Raw genomic sequence first — 22,317 nt, 5'->3', positions numbered from 1 at the left:
ATGAATAAATAAAGATTGTTTTATTTCTTAGTGAATACTGGTGAAAGGAAAATATGATGTAAAAGTCTGAATTATTATGAATTATCAAATATATTCTGTCAGAATTTGAGATCTGTGACTCTCAGTATGATTTTTATTCTTTTTAACCATTTCAGTGGAGCAAGAAGTTCCCATAGAACCTCCTAGTGCAACCACCACCACCACAATTGGAATCTCTGCAACATCTGCAACATTCACAAATGTGTTTGGGAAAAAACGGGCCAACGTGGTTACAACTCCCAGCGCCAATCGGAAAAATAAGAAGAACAAAACAAAAGAAACCCCTCCTACAGCACATTTAATTTTACCAGAACAACATATGTCTTTAGCCCAACAAAAGGCAGATAAAAATAAAATAAATGGAGAACCTAGAGGTGGTGGTGCAGGTGGGAATAGTGATTCAGATAACTTGGACAGCACAGACTGCAACAGTGAGAGTAGCAGTGGTGGTAAAAGCCAAGAGTTAAATTTTGTGATGGATGTGAATTCCTCTAAATACCCCTCACTGCTCCTTCATTCCCAAGAAGAAAAGACAAGTACTGCTACTTCCAAAACTCAGACACGGTAAATGTTTCTGATTTGTTAACTCTACCTGCACCTTTCCTTCTTCATGCCTGGCACAAGAATTTGAAGTATATTACCCAAGTACAAGTTGTGTTAAACAATTGAATTCTACCACATTATCTATCTTCAATATTCAGAACTGAAATTCACCCATGTCCTCTTGATCATGTGCTAGTTGGGAAATGAGATTATTAGAAATGTTTATAGGATTCATAGTCTGAAGTTGAAAGTATTTGTATGCTTTGATTTTATCTAACTATGTCATTTTTATTGATTATGGTCTAATTTTTGGCATCTGAATCCATTTTAATACTAAAATAAATGATGGGCTCTTTGCTCTATTTCTGTTTTTCTGACTCATTGATTATTTGATGTGCCAAAGTTTAATACGAATATTTCAGCATAACTCTGGCTATAAAGGAATATTCCCTTGAGTTTCTATCTTAAAACATCTTTTGTTGTACTTACTATTTGTCTCTTCTTAGACTTGAAGGTGAAGTGAATCCTAATTCCTTGTCAACCAGCTATAAGACAGTGTCATTGCCATTATGCTCTCCAAACATAAAGCTGAATCTCACTAGCCCTAAAAGGGGTCAGAAAAGAGAAGAAGGATGGAAAGAAGTTGTACGAAGGTAAATAGAATTAGTTCCATCTTTTTAACTTCCTTTTTTTTTTTTTTTGAGACAGAGTCTCGCTCTGTCGCCCAGGCTGGAGTGCAGTGGCCGGATCTCCGCTCACTGCAAGCTCCGCCTACCAGGTTCACACCATTCTCCTGCCTCAGCCACCCGAGTAGCTGGGACTACAGGCGCCCGCCACCTCGCCTGGCTAGTTTTTTGTATTTTTTAGTAGAGACGGGGTTTCACCGTGTTAGCCAGGATGGTCTCGATCTCCTGACCTCGTGATCCACCCGTCTCGGCCTCCCAAAGTGCTGGGATTACAGGCTTGAGCCACCGCGCCCGGCCATCTTTTTAACTTTCATATATTTTCCCTTTCTCATGTGAGATGGCTACCTAGTTAATTAATGAATAATTTGAATGTGGTCATTATTTTAAACTGCATTGCCACACTAAATCCAGAATATGCTAAAGTAAAATTAGAAGCAGTGTATAAATTTTGCATGCATATTTTATATGACACAAGAAATTTTGGCTTTTTGGGATAACCTGAGTTGCTTTTTATGTAGTTCAAATGTAAAGGCTTTCTCTTTCTTTTTTTCTTTCTCATGTCTCAGTAATTCTAGAACTAAAGTACTAATAATCAACTTTAGATTCAGAATACATGTCAGCTCATCACTGACCTGAGGCTTTATTTTTTGTTGCTAAGTATGAGCTGTTGATACTGGTTTAAAATGAATAAGCTAGCATGGTTATTCTGTGTGGATTTTAATAATATGGTATTCACTATTTTAACAGGGTCATTGCAGTTTAGTTGATGTGTATTATTTTGGGCAGATTTGAATGCTTATATTGTGAGTGATTTAAATATAATTTTTGTTTTAAATGTCAGTGTAATTTTTAAAGTTAGGTTCTCTGAAACTGCAGAGGCAATGTAATTTTTAACTTTACTAAATTCAATTCAATATTACAAGAGATCAGTTTCTAAAATAAAAACTTCTAATAATTTCCTCTTTAGCATTTGAGAAATGTTATTCTACAAAATGTCCATGAAGATACTTACTGAGACATCTTTTTTAATAAGGAGACATTTAATTTCATAAGTTCATGTGTATTCTTCATTTTATAGGTCAAAGAAATTGTCTGTCCCAGCCTCAGTGGTGTCCAGGATCATGGGAAGAGGAGGATGCAACATCACTGCAATACAAGATGTTACTGGTGCCCATATTGATGTGGATAAACAAAAAGATAAGAATGGCGAGAGAATGATCACAATAAGGTAATTGTGCAAAATGTATACTGCTAGTTCTGAGTAGAAATTATAAGAAGCACACCTTTGTTAGGTATGGTATAATTAAAAACTTTATTTGATGGTTAAGATTACCTGTTTGTTTTCTTTTTTTAATGTTTTTGGTCTTGTTTCTTTTTTTTTTTTCCCCCAGGGGTGGCACAGAATCAACAAGATATGCAGTTCAACTAATCAATGCACTCATTCAAGATCCTGCTAAGGAACTGGAAGACTTGATTCCTAAAAATCATATCAGAACACCTGCCAGCACCAAATCAATTCATGCTAACTTCTCATCTGGAGTAGGTACCACAGCAGCTTCCAGTAAAAATGCATTTCCTTTGGGTGCTCCAACTCTTGTAACTTCACAGGCAACAACGTTATCTACGTTCCAGCCCGCTAATAAACTTAATAAGAATGTTCCAACAAATGTACGTTCTTCTTTCCCAGTTTCTCTACCCTTAGCTTATCCTCACCCTCATTTTGCCCTGCTGGCTGCTCAAACTATGCAACAGATTCGGCATCCTCGCTTACCCATGGCCCAGTTTGGAGGAACCTTCTCACCTTCTCCTAACACGTGGGGACCATTCCCAGTGAGACCTGTGAATCCTGGCAACACAAATAGCTCTCCAAAGCATAATAACACAAGCCGTCTACCTAACCAGAATGGAACTGTTTTACCCTCAGAGTCTGCTGGACTAGCTACTGCCAGTTGTCCTATCACTGTCTCTTCTGTAGTTGCTGCCAATCAGCAACTGTGTGTCACTAATACCCGGACTCCTTCATCAGTCAGAAAGCAGTTGTTTGCCTGTGTGCCTAAGACGAGTCCTCCAGCAACAGTGATTTCTTCTGTGACAAGCACTTGTAGTTCCCTGCCTTCTGTCTCCTCTGTACCTATCACTAGCGGGCAAGCTCCTACCACATTTCTACCTGCAAGTACTTCTCAAGCACAGCTTTCTTCACAAAAGATGGAGTCTTTCTCTGCTGTGCCACCCACCAAAGAGAAAGTGTCCACACAGGACCAGCCCATGGCAAACCTATGTACCCCATCTTCAGCTGCAAACAGTTGCAGTAGCTCTGCCAGCAACACCCCGGGAGCTCCAGAAACTCACCCATCCAGTAGTCCCACTCCTACTTCCGGTAACACACAAGAGGAGGCACAGCCATCCAGTGTGTGTGATTTAAGTCCTATGTCAATGCCTTTTGCATCTAACTCAGAACCTGCTCCATTGACTTTGACATCACCCAGAATGGTTGCTGCTGATAATCAGGACACCAGTAATTTACCTCAGTTAGCTGTACCAGCACCTCGAGTTTCTCATCGAATGCAGCCCAGAGGTTCTTTTTACTCCATGGTACCAAATGCAACTATTCACCAGGATCCCCAGTCTATTTTTGTTACAAATCCAGTTACTTTAACACCACCTCAAGGCCCACCAGCTACAGTGCAGCTTTCTTCAGCTGTGAACATTATGAATGGTTCTCAGATGCACATAAACCCAGCAAATAAATCTTTACCACCTACATTTGGCCCAGCCACACTTTTCAATCACTTCAGCAGTCTTTTTGATAGTAGTCAGGTGCCATCTAACCAGGGCTGGGGAGATGGTCCACTGTCCTCACGAGTGGCTGCAGATGCCTCTTTCACTGTTCAGTCAGCGTTCCTGGGTAACTCAGTGCTTGGACACTTGGAAAACATGCATCCTGATAACTCAAAGGCACCTGGCTTCAGACCACCTTCCCAGCGAGTTTCTACTAGTCCAGTTGGTAAGTTATTAACTATTGCTGCAGTTCAGTTTGGAGCGCCTACGGCCTAATCTCACCTTAAGTGGACAAAAAAAGTAGCAAGAGGTAAATTACTCACATATAATGAGCTGCTTTAGATTCTCTCTATGATCTTTCTGTCCCTCATAGTAAGGGAGTTACACCATGGTGTAAGTCCATTTTCTTGGTGTCTATTCGTATTAATAAAATTGGTGTCTATTCATGTTAATAAAAAAAAATTCCAGGGATGTTTCAAGGATTCCAAATTTACAGACTTTAAAAAAATCATAGTGATTGTTTGCATTTCTTAGATTTAAAAAATTGAAGTTGCAAAGGTGTTTAGGCACCAGTTCATAATTTACATTGTTTACTAGTACTCTGTGTTGTTTATTTTAGGTGTAGCTATTCGTTTTTTATGTATTTTATTTTTTATTTTTATTATTTTGTTTTATTTTTTTGAGACAGGGTCTCACTCTATCACCCAGGCTGGAGTGCAGTGGCCCAGTTTCAGCTCACTTCTACCTCCACCTCCTAGGCTCAAGCATTTCTCATGCCTCAGCCTCTCAAGTAGCTGGGACTACAGGCATGCGCCACCATGCCCGGCTAATTTTTTGTATTTTTAGTAGACAGGGTTTCGCCATGTTGCCCAGGCTGGTCTCGAACTCCTGAGGTCAGGCAATATCCGCCTGCCTTGGCCTCCCAAAGTGCTAGGATTACAGGCATGAGCCACTGCGCCCAGCCTAGATACAGCTATTTGAAGAGACCCAGTCATTTATAGGCTCTTACTTTTGAAAGACCAACATAGATTTAGCTATTGCTTCTTTGAAATTATAAATTAGCTGCTGAGGCATTATGAGAAATATATAGACAGATTTGAGGTCAGTTTTGGCTTGGAGATATTTGGAGAACCAGAATCTATTTTCTGTAGTTTAAGAGCCAAATTTTAGTCTAATCTGCAGTGTTCTGAAAAACAAATTAAAAATATGACTGACCCAGAATGTGGCACTATTGCCTCTTAGCATTTCTCTTCCAGTTGGAAAACTGCCCCATATCCCATGCTACCTTGTTGCTAATTATAAACTGATCTATGTTGTTTAAAATTATTTGTGAGTTATGAATATGGCCTAGCCTTAGCTTTCATTTCAGATATGTTTCCATTTACTTGTCTATTCAGGAAAATATAGTTGTTATATTGTATTTCAAATAGAAATAGAAGGCTGCATATGGCTATCTGTGGTCCAAAATATTCTCTAAATTTTTTTCCCTTCCTCTCTGTAAATAGGCATATATTATGACTTTTCATTTGGGGAAAGTAGTATAGAATTTGAGAAGCCTCAGGGTGAAAGAAGAGCTCATTGCCAGTACCCAGGATGTGATAGAAAGCATTAATCCTTGACCTTCCTTCTAGGTCCTGGGATTAATAAGCTTGGCCCCATTTCTTAACTGCTTGTATGGTTTCTTTTGTTGATGCCCTTTTCATGGATATAGTTTACTTTCCTAGTTTTCAGGTAAGAGGTAGTAATACTGACTGAGCGTGGTGGTTCATGCCTGCAATCCCAGCACTTTGGGAAGCTGAGGCGAGGGGTTTACATGAGGTCAGGAGTTTGAGACCAGCCTGGCCAATATGGTGAAACCCCGTCTCTACTAAAAATATAAAAAATAGCCGGGCATGATGGTGCAGGTCTATAGTCCCAGCTACTTGCAAGGCTGAGGCACAAGAATCACTTGAACCCAGAAGACGGAGGTTGCAGTAAGCTGAAATCATGCCACAGCACTCCAGCCTGAACAAAAGAGACTGTCAGAAAAAAAATAAAATAAAATAGTAATACTTAAGAAGATGGGGAAAGATATAGAAACAATTGAAACCATCACACACGGTAGGTAGAAATGTAAAATGGTACATCTGCTTTGGAAAAACAGTTTCACAGTTCCTCAGAAAGTTAGACATGAGTGATCATATGATCCCATTATTCTACTCCTAGGGAAGATATATGTCTATAGAAAAACCAATGTTCATAGCAACATTATTCATAATAGCCAAAATGTAGAAACAACCGAATGTTCATTAACTGACAAGCAGATAAACAAATTGTGGTATATCTATAGAACGTAATATTTTGTATTTAGTATAAAAAGAAATAAAGGGCTGGGCGTGGTGGCTCACGCCTATAATCCCAGCACTTTGGGAGGCCAAGGTGGACGGATCATGAGGTCAGTTGTTCGAGACCAGCCTGGCCAACATGGTAAAACCCTGTCTCTACTAAAATACAAAACATCAGCTGGGTGTGGTGGTGCGCTCCTGTAGTCCCAGCTACTCAGGAGGCTGAGGCAGGGGAATCACTTGAACATGGGAGGTGGAGTTTGCAGTGAGCTGAGATTGCGCCACTGCACTCACTCCAGCCTGGCGACAGAGCAAGACTCAGTCTCAAAAAAAAAAAAAAAAAAAAAGAAGTACTGATTCATGCTATAATATGGATGAACTTTGAAAACATTTTACTAAATGAAAGAAGCCAGTCACAAAAGACCAGATATTTATTTTATGATTCCATTTATGTGAAACATCCAGATTAGCAAATCCATAGAGACAGAAAGTAGATTAGTGGTTACCTAGGATGAAGGGATGATTGGAGGGTAGGTGATAGCTTAGGAGTGCAGAATTTCCTTTTCTTTCTTTTCTTTTCTTTTCTTTTCTTTTTTTTTTAAAGACAGGGCCTCACTCTGTTGCCCAGGCTCGAGTGCAGTGGCGTGATCATGGCTCATTGAAGCCTCAACCTCCTGGGCTTCAAGCACTTATTCTACCTTGGCATGCCAAAGAGATATGATTGCGGGTGTGAGCCACCATGCTCAGCTTCAGAGTTTCTTTTTAGGATAACAGAAATGTTCTAAAATTGATGTGGTCATGAATGCACAATTCTGTGAATATACAAAAAGCTATTGAATAGTATAACTTCAAATGAGTAAATTATATGGTTTGTGAATTAAATCTCAGTAAAGCTAATAAAAAGTACATTTATGTGGCATCTACATTATGTCCCTAAAATGCACATCATGATCTTTAAAAGCTGTCATTATCAGCCAGGTATGGTGGCTCACACCTGTAATCCCAGCACTTTGGGAGGCTGAGTGGGGTGGATCACTTGAAGTCAGGAGGTCAAGACCAGCCTGGCCAACATGGGGAAACCCCCGTCTCTACCAAACATACTGAATTTAGCCAGGCATGGTGGTGGGTGCCTGTAATCCCAGCTACTCGGTAGGCTGAGGCAGGAGAATTGCTTGAACCCGGGAGGCAGAGGTTTCAGTGAGCCGAGATTGTGCCACTGTACTCAGCCTGGGCAACAGAGCGAGATTCTGTCTCCAAAAAAAAAGGCTATCATGATCTTTACAAAAGACTGACAGATTTCACTGTAAAAATATTGACAGTGGCCAGGTGTAGTGGCTCACATCTGTAATTTGAGTACTTTGGAAGGCCAAGTCAGGAGGATCACTTGAACCCAGGAGTTTGAGACCACCCTGGGCAGCATAGTGGGACCCTGTCTCGATAAAAAATAAATTTAAAACTTAGCTCAGTGTGGGGCCAGGTGCGGTGGCTCACGCCTGTAATCCCAACACTTTGGGAGGCCAAGGCAGGCGGATCATGAGGTCAGGAGATCGAGACCATCCTGGCTACCACGGTGAAACCCTGTCTCTACTTAAAATACGAAAAAATTAGCCGGGCGTGGTGGCGGTCACCTGTAGTCCCAGCTACTCGGGAGGCTGAGGCAGGGGAATGGTGTGAACCCAGGAGGCAGAGCTTGCAGTGAGCCGAGATCACGCCACTGGACTCCAGCCTGGGCAACAGAGCAAGACTCCATCTAAAAAAAAAAAAAAAATTAGCTCAGTGTGGTGGCACACGTTTGTAGTCCCAGCTACTCAGTGGGGCTAGGCAACAGGATTGCTTGAGCCCAGAAGTCGAGGCTGCAGTGAGCTGTGATCACACCACTGCACTCTAGCCTGAGTGACAGAGCAAGACCCTGTCTCAAAACAAAAACAAACAAACAAAAAAAACCAAGAGGTTATTATAAAAATTATTCATTTCAATAAAAAACAAAAGAAATGATTCATTTCCTACTTACAGACTTTTTAAAGCCACATTCAGTATTCTCACTACCTCTAGATTTTGCTAACATCTACTTTGGTTAGCACTAGAAAATTTAATTTTTTTTTGTCCAGGAAAGCACAAAGTAATAATTGCCTACTGTTGCCTACCACGATAATGAAAGTCTGAAATAAGTAGGAAATGCAGTAAGTTACCCACATGTCCAGAGTAGGCAAATCTATAGAGACAAAACATTAGTGATTGCTTAGAAATGGAAATATGAGGCCAGGCGCAGTGGCTTATGCCTGTAATCCCAGCACTTTGGAAGGTCAAGGTGGGCAGATCATGAGGTCAGGAGATCGAGATCATCCTGGCCAACATGGGGAAACCCCGTCTCTACTAAAAATACAAAAAATTAGCCGGGTGTGGTGGTGGACGCCTGTAGTCCCAGCTACTCGGGAGGCTGAGGCAGGAGAATGGCATGAACCCAGGAGGCGGAGCTTGCAGTGAGCCGAGATCGCGCCACTGCACTCCAGCCTGGTTGACAGAGCGAGACTCTGTCTCAAAAAAAAAAAAAAAAAAAAAAAAAGAAATGGAAATACGAGGGTGAGGACCCAGTGAATGACAGGTAATGCGTATGGAGTTTCTTTTAAGGGAGACAAAAATGTTCTAACATTGATTGTGGTGATGGTTGCATAATCCTGTGAATATACTAAAATCCAATGAATTATATACTTTAAATGGGTGAATTATATAGTATGTGAATTACATCTCAAAGTCATTTTTTTTTTAATGATGGGGAAATCAAACTGAAAATAAGACCTGCTTAAAAGAAATTTTGACAATCAATGTTGATATTAACTACTTTTTCCTGAAATAAGAAACCGTAATCCTTTTCCAGACCTTCATCCTCTTTTCCTAATACATTCTTCAGAGAAAGTAATGGAGTTTAAGAAGATGGCTAAGTTCAGATTTATACAAACTAGATAGAAACTTTGATATATTTTGCAACTGTTGATATTTTCTATCAGATAGAATGCTGAAATTATCCTTAGTAGTATGCTTTTCCTCCTTGTGAGGAAGGAAACATTGGTAGATTTTGTTACTTATCTTCTGTAGGAAATGACTATAGTTATATAGATGAAAAGCTGTACTTTGAGATTGACTACAAAAGGGAATGCAGAAGTTATTGTTGGGCACTACTTAGTTACAGCATAGTCTCATTTCATATCCCTTCCATTTAGAAGCTTTGAGATTCATCTAGAACATTACTCCAGGTGACTGACACTCTTAAACATTGAGCCCATTTTTCTGTATGTAGTGCTGTTTGGCAATATTCTTCTGGACTGTAAGAAAAAAATGGATTTGGCCATACAGTATCACATAGATGGATTATTTTTGCTGTGGTCTATGAAAATGAGCCACATGCTATCTTTTATTTATTTGTTTGGTTATTTTTACAGCTTATCTCACCTTGGTGGAAGTCTTCTTGGGCTTTCAATTTTAAAGTTTTAGCTAATTGGATGTCTTGGACCTGTTTTATTTCAGGGTTACCATCCATTGACCCATCAGGCAGCTCCCCATCTTCCTCTTCTGCTCCTCTGACAAGTTTTTCCGGCATACCAGGAACAAGGGTTTTCCTGCAAGGGCCAGCTCCTGTTGGGACTCCTAGTTTCAACAGACAACATTTTTCTCCCCATCCTTGGACAAGCGCCTCAAACTCATGTAGGAATCCTGGCGGAACTCTTCCCAAAGAGTTTTGAATAAGTTATTAAATCATTTATTTCAGCTATAACACCATGTTGTAACTTTAGTAAACTAAGTGGTATACAGATGCCCAAGGTTTGTTCTGTGGTCATGTGAAAAAATTGTCAGTCATTTGTAGCATAGAAAACTTGAGAATTATTCTTTCAAGCCAAAAATGTTTTACCCTAGAACTTGGATCAAGAAAAGAGGTACTAGACTGGGTGCAGTGGCCGACACCTATAATCCCAGCACTTTGGGAGGCCTAGGCAAGAGTATCGCTTGAGCCCAGCAGTTGGTGACCAGCCTGGGCAACAGCGAGACCCTGTCCCTATTTAAAAAAAAAAAAAAAAAAAAAACCGGTAGCGCAAGTAGTTTTGCAAAAGGATCCTTTGGAAGCAGTGTTGTAAAATTATTTCTTAAATCTGGAAAGAAGTTGAATTTATGTATATGGTCATTTTGGTGTGATTTCTCATGTATTTTTACATTTTATGAAACTGTATTGCCTTTTATAAGTTAAAATATTCCTTTGTTCTATTGATTGATTGATTGAGACAGTGTCTTGCTCTGTTGCTCTGGGTGGAGTGCGGTAGCGTGATCTTGGCTCACTCCACCTTCTGCCTCCCAGACTCAAGCGATTCTCCTGCCTCAGCCTCCTGAGCAGCTGGGATTACAGGTGCCTGCCACTATGCCTGGCTAATTTTTATATTTTTAGTAGAGACAGGGTTTCACTATATTGGCCAGGCTGGTCTCAAACTCCTAACCTTGGGTGATCCGCCTGCCTCAGCCTCCCAAAGTGCTGAGATTACAGGCGTGAGCCACCTGCCTGGCCCCTTTGTTCTGTTTATTTCAATGTTTAGAACAGATGAAGTATGTGGAATTGAACAGAATTGGATTTTTTTTTTTAAATGAGCATCATGAGGTAGTCAGTGTTGACTTTTTTGACAAGGAAAATTACCCAAATCACCCAAGAGTTCCATTAAGAAGCAAAGCTGTGAATCAAAATCATATAATGCTTTGCTAACATTTGACCTTATTTCCTTAAAGAAAAAAAAAAGGGCTGTAGAAGGGGAACAAAGAAAAGACTAACAGGTATAAAGGGTCACAGATGTTTTCTAGAAAATATGCTAGGTACTGTGCAAATATTGCCACATTTAAGTTAATTTTAAAATGTGGCCGGGCGCGGTGGCACACATCTGTGATCCCAGCACTTTGGGAGGCTGAGACGGGCAGATCACCTGAGGTCAGCAGTTCGAGACCAGCCTGACCAACATGGAGAAACCCCGTCTCTACTGAAAATACAAAATTAGCTGGGTGAGGTGGTGCACGCCTGTAATCCTAGCTACCCGGGAGGCTGAGGCAGGAGAATCGCTTGAACCCAGGAGGCAGAGGTTGTGGTGAGCCGAGATCACACCATTGCACTCCAGCATGGGCAGCAAGAGCGAAACTCTGTCTCAAAAAAAAAAAAGTGACAATAATGTTTTGAGAAGATTATTTAGAGCTAGAATAAAAGCAATTGTGTCCTGCTTCCTTTCTAGCATTGTTTAGTTCAGTTGGGAAAACATTTTTTAGACTATTGTATACTTATTATAGGCAGAAGTAGCATAGGATAATGTTTATAGAAATTATATTTTATTTGAATGTTCTTTTAAAATGAAAATTTCTTTACAGAACCTATGTTGTGGAATAGATCTTTCCAACAAGGTTTCTCATATTCTTATAGTTTTTATATGTAATAAAACAATAGAGAAATATTTTGCCACCAGGTGACTCTCCTATTCCATCTGTTTCTTCGGAATCATCTTCACCTCTTTCAGCCACTTCTGCCCCACCAACATTGGGCCAACCAAAAGGAGTCAGTGCCAGTCAGGATCGAAAGATACCTCCCCCAATTGGAACAGAGAGACTGGCCCGAATTCGGCAAGGAGGGTCTGTTGCACAAGCCCCGGTGGGGACCAGTTTTGTCGCTCCCGTTGGACACAGTGGAATCTGGTCATTTGGCGTCAATGCTGTGTCAGGTACAATTGCCTTGCTCTCTCTCTGGAGGGATATCTTAAGTAAGTTGTAGGTTTGCCAGTAAAACTTAGTTCCTTAGAAAAACAACAAAAAAACTTAGTTCCTTTGTTTAACACTCAATTAGGGAAGGGTGTTTATGTCTTTGAGGAGTTAATTCAATTTCAGAGTCTGGAATATTGGTTGAGGTAATACATAGAGTTGATCAGAAACAAAAGATTCAAAGTGTGTGTCCTTTCTCTCTTAAGTAATCATTTGAGTTCTTTCAGACAGCACTTAATCTTTTGAAAGACAGGGTAAAGTGGAGTATTCAGAGGACTTTACCTAGTTTTTCAGGAACTGGTTTCTTTGGCTAGCAGGACTGTGATAAATATGCTTTGAGCTCTTCAGAGGAAAGATTTCAATAACATTTGGTAACGTTTGGTAATAACAGTGGTAATGTTTTGTTGTTTTATCCAAATAAATATAAAACTTTGTTTTCAATTATCCTTTCCAGAAGGCTTATCAGGTTGGTCGCAATCTGTGATGGGGAACCATCCAATGCATCAACAATTATCAGACCCAAGCACATTCTCCCAACATCAACCAATGGAGAGAGATGATTCTGGAATGGTAGCCCCCTCTAACATTTTTCATCAGCCTATGGCAAGCGGTTTTGTGGATTTTTCTAAAGTGAGTTGACAAACATCACTGTAACTTGTTTGACACTTTGTCAGCCAATGTAGTCATGTTAAGGAATACTTTGTATTGAAATAATGCTCTCTTTTGTTTCTGTGGCTTTGCTAGATCTTTTGCTCAATTTCAAGAGTGCATAGCATTGTCCACAGTAGTTCGTCCTGAAGATATCCCCATCCCCCAAAAACACCTGAGGGATTTGGGTTTTGCCAGTTTGTGTTCTGCTGCAGCTTTGGGAGAGGCCTCTACCCATCTTAAAAGCTGGCCATGAGTTCACTAATGCTTTCTTGTCTGCTCTGACAGCTTTATGTCGGCAAGCAATCATGTGGAGTTCCCATTTTCTTCTTAGCTTAAGCTTATTCATGATACTAAAATATGGGAAAGTTAGTTGAGGTTATTTTTATCAAATATGAGAAATTTCCTGATGATTTCATGTTGGATTTAGTTTTTTTCTCTCTCTTCTTTTTTGTTGAAAAGCCTTGCAGATGCAGATAAACATTTTGTTTTCTCAACACTGCCATACTGTACTTATAGGATTTTTTGGAGTTCTTTAAATGAGGAAAATTAGAGAAGTCTAAGCTGCTATTATGGGATTTATAGTAATTTTATGATTTATAGTAATTTTATGATTAAATCTTTTTTCCTGCTGTTTTAGGGTCTGCCAATTTCCATGTATGGAGGCACCATAATACCCTCTCATCCTCAGCTTGCTGATGTTCCAGGAGGCCCTCTGTTTAATGGACTTCACAACCCAGATCCTGCTTGGAACCCTATGATAAAAGTTATCCAAAATTCAACTGAATGCACTGATGCCCAGCAGGTAAAATGGGCTTAATGCTCTTTTATTTTTTAGATTTATCACATCATTCTTTTTGTTTTGTGAGAAGTATAAGTACTGAATATCAAAAGTCATAATTGACCATTTCGATCTGGATTGCTTTTTCAATATCAAGATGATGCTACTGAACACTTTATTTCATATATGTGTATTCTTCCTAGGCAGAAACAGTGAATTGCCATTGCATTTATATATTCATTTTGTAACTGTCTAAAGATTCCTAATTAGAAATTCCAATTTTTCCTCCCCCTTTTCAGATTTGGCCTGGCACGTGGGCACCTCATATTGGAAACATGCATCTCAAATATGTCAACTAAGTTAGAAGGTCTTTACTCTTTAGCCTTGTTTAAGAAACCTATGACCTTGGAAGAACCATGGGGATTTTTTTTAATGTGCCTAAGAAATTTTCTCTGAGGCTTTAGCAATGGAAATTTGATTGCCCATTGTATAAGAACAAATTGATTTCCTATCCACCTGGTTATGTTCTCTGGTTAGTTTAGCCATTTTGAACTTAAGATCATATGACCTTAGTGCTTTTGGCTAAACATACTGAATACTACTTGTATGCAGAAGAGAATTAGTTGATTACATGTTTCAACCTTTTAGGGTGATAAATACATGTATAATTGTTTACATACTTAAAAGGAAAAGTTGAGTAAATTTCTTGTCATATAGTGGCTCTACGTAATGTAGCCTGTATTAATGTGAAATATTTACCAGAATATTCAATAAAAAGATGAACAGTCTTTAGAAGTGGGGTGTGATCCTTTCAGTGGTCATGCAGGTACCACCCAATCCACATTATATTGAACCAGATGGTTAATACTATATTTGTAACAGGCTTCTCACATTTAACACTTGAGTCCCTTCTTAGACTGCCTTGAAAAAGCACTTTTAAGACTATTTACCTATTTATTCTGTGTTAAACATTCTTTGTTCCCTTGTTGTCCTCTATATCCTTTAACATATGAGAAAGTTTCAAGCTCTGTCAATGTGTCTTATCTGACTTTAGCTAGCAGATAGGCCACTGATAGGTTTCTTCTCTATGGATCTTGAGAATGTCAATAAGAACAATTGGATTTAAATCAGATGACACTAAACAAATGTAGGGACACCCAAATTATCAACTTCAGGTTCCTTCTGTGCTTCCTGACCTTTTTTATCTGAAAGATTTATCCGGTTATAGATATTTTAAGCTTTATATGAGTTGGGACGTAAGAGGGAGGTGACTTCCATCGTTCTGTTGTATTATTGAGTCAGACGAGTAATGTGTATAATGTATATATAATACTATATACATTATATATTATATAATGTATACAGTATAATGTATATAGTATAATATATAGTATATAATGTATATAGTATAATATATGTTATATATAATATATTATATACATTATAATGTATATAATGTATATAATATAATGTTTATAAATATGTGTAATTCTGTAAGTTTTACATGTAGTTACATGTTACATTTTATTATATATTATATATTACATATTATATAATTATATATTATTATATATTGTATATAATTATATATTATCTACATTATAATGTATATAATATAAAGTAATGTTTATAAATATGTGAGTAATTCTGTAAGTTTTACATGTTACATTTTACTTAGTTCCATATAACTAAGTAATAGTTCCATGGCCCTAAGCATGGAATCAATATGTTTAACAAGCTAAACAGAGGAACCCTGGAATGGGCTGCTTTGGCCAAACCATAGGCTATGCCGAGAAGGAAAAGTTATCCCACTGAAAAGTATAGTCATCAACTTACTTGTGTTTTAATAAAGCTGAATTTTTCCTGGTCAGTATAGGCAATACAGAAAAGAAAACAAGAAAATGTTTGGAGCTGATAGAGAAGCCAAAACTCATATCAAGGCAAAGACGGATGCACAGAAAAAAAGTAGTAACTAGGGACAGAACTATGTTAGCAGCACCTTTCTACACTCATGCCAACAGGAATTCTTAATTTTCTCTGCCCAGGTCCTAAAGCTAGGACCACATCAGGCACACTATGTTTGATCTGTGTCAGATATACCTGCTTCTTTTATCTTCTATATCACCTTACATATGAGAAAAGCTTCCTTAATTAAGCTTGTCTTATTTTGTGTTTTGAATGAATTTTGAAAGTTTTGTTTATATTGAAGCTACTACTCTGTAGTGATTGATAACCACATCAAGTATCATTAAGGGACCCCTTGACCTTTGTGGGGGCAGTTGGGTGGGACACAAAAGACTCATTGGATCACTTGTATATCTTGCTGTTTCCACTTAACATTAACAGCAACAAGAAAAATCACCTAAAATTGGTGAAATGAATGAAACTACTCTTGATGAAATATATACTAGTGAGAAATAATACTAAATAAATTATTCAGTGGGACAAAAAGGTGAGTTTTATTCTATCTTAACTGTCTACAATACATTTGAATTGTCTGGAGGAGCCCTTAAGTCCATATTCCGCACCTTGAGGACAACCAAATGAGAAATTTTATTTCAGGTCAGTAACTAGAATTTATGAAGAGAAAGGAGATAATTATGAGGAATCCCTAGGAAAATTGGGAGGAAAACAACAGTTGTGCAGTTGGGAGTAGTTCTTTAGGATACGCTCCTCCCTTCCCTCTTACCAGCACTTCCTTCCTTTCTTTCTGACTATTTGGATCCCAGTAGCCTGCTCCCAACCTCATTTCGCCTGCTAAATCTCTTCTTCCTCTGCCTGCCTCTTCCTGGCACTACTTTACTGCTATTTTACCAACCTGAACATTTGGATAAAACCTAGCTCAGGTAAGAACTTAATTACTTTCAAAATATATAAGGGATATGGGAGGAGACAGCATGGGTACAGTGGAACAGTAGTCAGAGCCTAAATTCTATTTTCATTTCTGCCACTTGAAGCTTTATGGCTTTAGGCAAATCATCTCACCCTTCTGGGCTTCACTTTTCTCATCTGAAATTGAACTCAAGAGTCTTCTAGTTCTAACACAGGATTTCTTCTTGTGAATAAGAATATAAGATATGGAAATATTAGAAGCCATTAGATTGTTTACAGTGCTGAAGTTAGAGAGCCCCTAGCATTGGTTCTGATAAGGAATCGAAATAAATCCTGCCATTATTATGGGGGCCAGTATTGAGATTTTAGTGGAGGTAGAAGACCTTGCACATCTTTAGTGAGCCTTCAAGTCACGAAGAAACATCCTGCTAAGGTATAGATCAAACCCAGTGAAATGGAACTATAGGAATGAAACTATATTATCAAGGTTTCTGGACCCACTTATTTCAACTTGTGTTCAATGTAATAAAATTCCGCTACCAATAAAATTATTGATGTTTTAAGACCCTTTAAACCTATTGTGGCTACAGTGTACTGACTTGCCCTTTTATAGGCCAGTCTGCTTCCTTCAGTCCCTGCTCTCAAAGGGGAAATCCCATCACCTCAGCTAACCAGACCGAAGAAGAGAATTGGACGGCCGATGGTGGCCTCTCCTAATCAGAGGTAAGACATTTTAGGACTTGGAACTATGGTTTCCCTCTCTTCACGTAGATTCTGGCCAAGTCCTCCTCCCAATCCCAAAACTGTGCAAGAGAGAACCATCCTCAGTTTTAGTTAACTTATAGAAGGGGAGGCCGGGCATGGTGGCTCACGCTTGTAATCCCAGCACTTTGGGAGGCCGAGGTGGGTGGATCACCTGAAGTCAGCAGTTTGAGACCATCTTGGGCAACATGGTGAAACCCTGTCTCTACTAAAAATACAAAAGTTGGCCGGGCATGATGGCTCACGCCTATAATCCCAGCACTCTGGGAGGCTGAGGCAGGCAGATCACAAGGTCAGGAGATCGAGACAATCCTGGCTAACACAGTGAAACCCCATCTCTACTAACAATATAAAACATTAGCCAGGTGTGGTGGCGGGTGCCAGCTACTCCGGAAGCTGAGGCAGGAGAATGGTGTGAACCCGGGAGGCGGAGCTTGCAGTGAGCTGAGATCACACCACTGCATTCCAGCCTAGGCGACAGAGCCAGACTCCATCTCAAAAAAAAAGTTAGCCAGGTGTGGTGGCACGTGCCTGTAATTTCAGCTACTCAGAAAGCTGACGCAGGAGAATCGCTAGAACCCAGGAGGTGGAAGCTGCAGTGAGCCAAGATCACACTACTGCAGTCCAGCCTGGGCGACAGAGCAAGACTCTGTCTCAAAAAAAAAAAAAAAAAAAAAAAAAAAAAGGGGAAAGGCTGGCTACATTATAATTTCAAGCCAGAGAGAGAAGTACTTAGTATATGTGGTTCTGTCCCACTGTTTAAGACCTTTGGGGCTGGGCGCAGTGGCTCATGCCTGTAATCCCAGCACTTTGGGAGGCCGAGGCGGGTGGATCACCTGAGGTCAGGAGTTCGAGACCAGCTTGGCCAACATGGTGAAACCCCGTCTCTACTAAAAATACAAAAATTGGCCGGGTTTGGTGGTATGCACCTGTAATCCCAGCTACTCGGGAGGCTGAGGCAGGAGAATCACTTGAACCAAGGAGGCGGAGGTTGCAGTGAGCCGAGATCGTGCCATCGCACTCCAGCCTGGGTGATAAGAGCGAGACTTCATCTAACGAAAAAAAAAAACGAAAAGGCCTTTGACCACATTGTAAATCCAAGAAAAGGCAAGCAAGCCTATAGGAAAACAGCTTCTGAATGAACATCTTGTTCTCTAACAAGAAGCATTTCTACCAAGACATACAACTGGTTATGATGCCTTCCCAGTGGACCCTGCCCCCTATAGTGAGCGGCTCTGGTAATACTGCATTTTCCATTTATCCTCAGTGATTTGTCATTTGCAAACAGGCAGGTTCATGTGCCTCCATCCTCTCCTTTAGGCAATGGGTGAGAGAAAGGTGGTTTTAAGTATCAAAAACTTAAGTGTGTTAAGACCACCTCCAATAAAAGGCATGACCCTGGGCTTCAACACCTAATTTGGAAAAGAAGATCATGAATCAAACGCTTAAATGTGAATCCAGAGTAATTTGCCTGATAACAGAGGCCTGGTATTTCCTTATAGGTTTAATCAGATATCTGGGGGTGGGGCCTGGGCATAGGTATTTTTAAACACTTCCATATTCTAATAGGTAATTAGTTGGTTTTTATTTTTTAATGAGACGGAGTCTCACTCTGTTGCTTAGGCCGGAGTGCAGTGGTGCCATCTTGCCTCACTGCAACCTCCGCCTCCTGAGTTCAAGCAATTCTCCTACCTCAGCCTCCCAAGTAGCTGGGATTACAGGCGCACACCACCACTTGGCTAATTTTTGTATTTTTAGTAGAGATAGGGTTTCTCCATGTTTGCCAGGCTGGTCTTGAACTCCTGACCTCAAGTGATTCGCCTGCCTCAGCCTCCCAGAGTGCTGGGATTACAAGCATGAACCACCTTGCCCAGCCAGTAATTAGTATTGACCCTCTGATTTAAATTCTTGTTTCTTCATCCAGATTGCGTGGATGATGAATCTGGCTTTCTCTCTAAAGCCAGCTACGTATTCCCCAGCTCTTATAGCACACAGTGACTCCAGAAGAGTTAGCTGCAAGCAGTAGTCATTATAGTAGTAGTAACTGCGGCTGTTATTTTGTGGTAGAGATTAATAGAAGGAAGACCTCACTTCCACAATGACCGTTCTTGAAAATCTTTGATACTTTTCTCCTGATTCTCCTATTTCCGACTCATCTTTCTCAGTCTCTTTTGGTGAATTATTTTTCTCTACTACCTTTTAAATAAATAAATGTTGATGTGCCCAGGTTTCTATACTGTATCTTCTCCCCAGATGATCTCATCCCACATTTATTTAGTTATAAATGGAGATAGGGTCTTGCTATATTGCCCGGGTCTTGAACTCCTGGGCTCAAGCAGTCCTCCCACCTCAGCCTCCCAAAATGCTGGAATTAACAGGTGTGTGCCACCGATCCTAGCCCATCCCCACACTCTTGAATTTCACACCACCCAAATTTGAGCCACTAACTCAGAGTTCTCCCCATGGCTTCAGTATATCTAGCTTCCTACTGTGCTCCATCTGGACACATACTATTCATTCTCTCACATAAGATATGCTGCTCTTCTTGTTTTCCCTATCATATTAGTTGGTGCTACTAGCCACCAAGACTCTCAAGCCAAAAGACTGAAAATTATCCTAGTTTACACTTTCTCTCACCCCACTCTTAATCAGTCACTTTATTCTTCCTCTGTGTATCTGAATCTCATCCACTTCTCTCCATCCTCACAGCCACCACCCGTTTGCCCACCTGGTTTCACTAGGCTGGACTCTCCACCCTCACATCTCACCATCCTCCACGCTATTCTCGCATTCCCCATCAGACACTTTCTCACCTTGTATAAAAGGTGAGTTATAAATGATTCACTGCAATCTGTTCCCAAGCTTTACCCTCCAGCACTGCTAAGACACTTCATTTTGGCATGCACCATTTTGTAAGACACCCAAAATCCTTTTCGGGACAATAAAATAGGCAAACCCTTGCTACCTGAAGTGTGTTTCTGAGGCCCTGAAGCATTTGCATTACTGTATTAAAAATTCACAATTGCAGCCAGGCCTGGTGGCTCATGCCTGTAACTCTAGCACTTTGGGAGGCCAAGGCAGGCAGATCACTGGAGATCAGGAGTTCGAGAGCAGCTTGGCTAACATAGTGAAACCCGGTCTCTACTAAAAACACAAAAAATTAGCCAGGTGTGGTGGTGAGTGCCTGTAATTCCAGCTACTCGGGAGGCTGAGGCAGGAGAATTGCTTGAAGCCAGGAGGCAGAGGTTGCAGTGAGCCGAGATCATGCCACTGCACTGTAGCTTGGGTGACAGAGCAAGACTCCATCTTAAAAAGAAAAAAATCAGCCAGGTGTGGTGGCTCACACCTGTAATCCTAGCACTTTGGGAGGCCGAGGCAGGTGGATCACCTGAGGTCGGGAGTTCAAGACCAGCCTGACCAACATGGAGAAACCCTGTCTCTACTAAAAATACAAAATTAGCTGGGTGTGGTGGTGCATACCTATAATCCCAGCTACTCTGGAGGCTGAGGCAGGAGAATCGCTTAAACCTGGGAAGCAGAGGTTGTGGTGAGCCAAGATCTCCAGCCTGGGCGACAATAGTGAAACTCCATCTCAAAAAAAAAAAAAAAAACCACAATTGGCTGGGCTCAGTGGCTCATGCCTGGAATCTCAACACTTTGGGAGGCCAAGGTGGGAGGATCACTTGAGCCCATGAGTTTGAGACCAGCCTGGGCAACATAGTGCAACCCCACCTTTACAAAAAATTTAAAAATTAGCCAGGTACAGTGGCATGCACCTGTGGTCCCAGATATTCAGGACACTGAAGTGGGAGGGTCACCTGAGCCCGGGAGGTTGAGACTGCAGTGAGCCATGATTGTACCACTACACTCCAGCTTGGGTGACAGTGAGACCCTGTTTCAAAAAAAAAAAATCCAAACTCTCACCCCAGACCAATACTGTGTCAGAATTCTCATTTTAACAATATCTCGGCCGGGCGTGGTGGCTCAAGCCTGTGATCCCAGCACTTTGGGAGGCCAAGACGGGCGGATCACGAGGTCGGGAGATCGAGACCATCCTGGCTAACACGGTGAAACCCCGTCTCTACTAAAAAATAAAAAAAACTAGCCAGGCGAGGTGGCGGGCGTCTGTAATCCCAGCTACTCGGGAGGCTGAGGCAGGAGAATGGCGTAAACCCAGGAGGCGGAGCTTGCAGTGAGCGGAGATCCGGCCACTGCACTCCAGTCCGGGCGACAGAGCGAGACTCCGTCTCAAAAAAAAAAAAAAAAAAAAAAAAAACAGTATCTCCAGATGATTTATATGCACATTAAAGTTTGAGAAGCTGGCCAGGTGTGGTGGCTCACACTTATAATACCAGCACTTTGGGAGGCCGAGGCAGGTAGGTTACTTGAGCTCAGGAGTTTGAGACCAGCCTGGGCAACATGGTGAAACCTTGTCTCTACAGAAAATACCAAAATTAGCCCACTGTGGTGGCAGGCGCCTGTGGTCCCAGCTACTCAGGAGGCTGAGGTGGGATGATGCCCTGAGCCCAGGAGGCAGAGTTTGCAGTGAGCTGAGATTACACCACTGCATTCCAGCCTGGGCAGCAGAGCAAAACCCTATCTCAGAAAATAAATAGTTTGAGAAGCAATATTTTCTTAAATGAGTGAAGAAATCAGACCTAAGGAGAAATCTGATGAAACCAGAGCTGAGGGAATATTGATAAATGGGTACAGTCAGGTAGTCTATACTTAATTTTTGGTGAGGGGAAGGGACAGTGGAGGCAGTACTGATTTTGAGGAAGCCAAACAGAGAACAGCTGGATGAATTCAAGATTTCCAGTGTATATACATCTTCACCAATCCCACCAACTCGCTCCAGCCTGTCTTATCACTATATCTACATAAAAAAAACTTACCTCCAAGGTCAAACTCTTTGACCTTTCTTTCCTGCTAACTAAAGACCAAGCCCTCCTCACTAGCCCCCTGCCCTTCCTTAGTTAACTGGTAGAGAGATCAAAGGGCAGGCCTCCTGACTGGTGATGCCTCAGCTGTAGCCCCCAAACTTGACTCATCCTTTTATTAGTCCAGGTACCACTTCTTCAGAAAGACGACCAGCCCTCCCTGACCTTCCCTTTCCTGCTGTGCTCCAGGCCATCAAGGCATGTTTCACCCT

At 40.9% G+C, this 22,317-nt stretch overlaps 1 protein-coding gene and 1 non-coding gene across 15 annotated transcripts in view; one reads left to right on the top strand and one right to left on the bottom strand.

The window, feature by feature from the left end:
• The window catches only part of ANKHD1 (ankyrin repeat and KH domain containing 1), a 136,552-nt gene that overhangs the window by 111,586 nt on the left and 2,649 nt on the right, over positions 1 to 22,317 (top strand). For 5 of the 14 annotated variants that reach the window (XM_008014672.3, XM_008014681.3, XM_008014670.3 and 2 more), the window contains 9 exons: positions 156 to 603; positions 1,089 to 1,235; positions 2,347 to 2,496; positions 2,660 to 4,272; positions 9,893 to 10,069; positions 11,854 to 12,105; positions 12,597 to 12,772; positions 13,431 to 13,595; positions 17,017 to 17,126. In XM_008014672.3, the coding sequence (XP_008012863.1) occupies positions 156 to 603; positions 1,089 to 1,235; positions 2,347 to 2,496; positions 2,660 to 4,272; positions 9,893 to 10,069; positions 11,854 to 12,105; positions 12,597 to 12,772; positions 13,431 to 13,595; positions 17,017 to 17,126 (3,238 nt within the window). Of the gene's footprint in view, positions 1 to 155; positions 604 to 1,088; positions 1,236 to 2,346; positions 2,497 to 2,659; positions 4,273 to 9,892; positions 10,070 to 11,853; positions 12,106 to 12,596; positions 12,773 to 13,430; positions 13,596 to 13,870; positions 14,360 to 17,016; positions 17,127 to 22,317 lie in introns of those variants that run through there. The other 9 variants (XM_008014673.3, XM_008014671.3, XM_008014678.3 and 6 more) reach the window with 7 other exon arrangements.
• Positions 1,825 to 1,901, bottom strand: LOC119618333 (small nucleolar RNA SNORD45). The gene has a single exon (XR_005234659.1). It is a non-coding gene; the product is annotated as a small nucleolar RNA SNORD45 (small nucleolar RNA).

Source organism: Chlorocebus sabaeus, chromosome 23 (assembly GCF_047675955.1).
Source record: "Chlorocebus sabaeus isolate Y175 chromosome 23, mChlSab1.0.hap1, whole genome shotgun sequence".
Taxonomy (NCBI): Eukaryota; Metazoa; Chordata; class Mammalia; order Primates; family Cercopithecidae; genus Chlorocebus; species Chlorocebus sabaeus.
The sequence above is the reverse complement of the archived record's forward strand: the minus strand, read 5'-3'. Positions and strand labels throughout refer to the sequence as shown.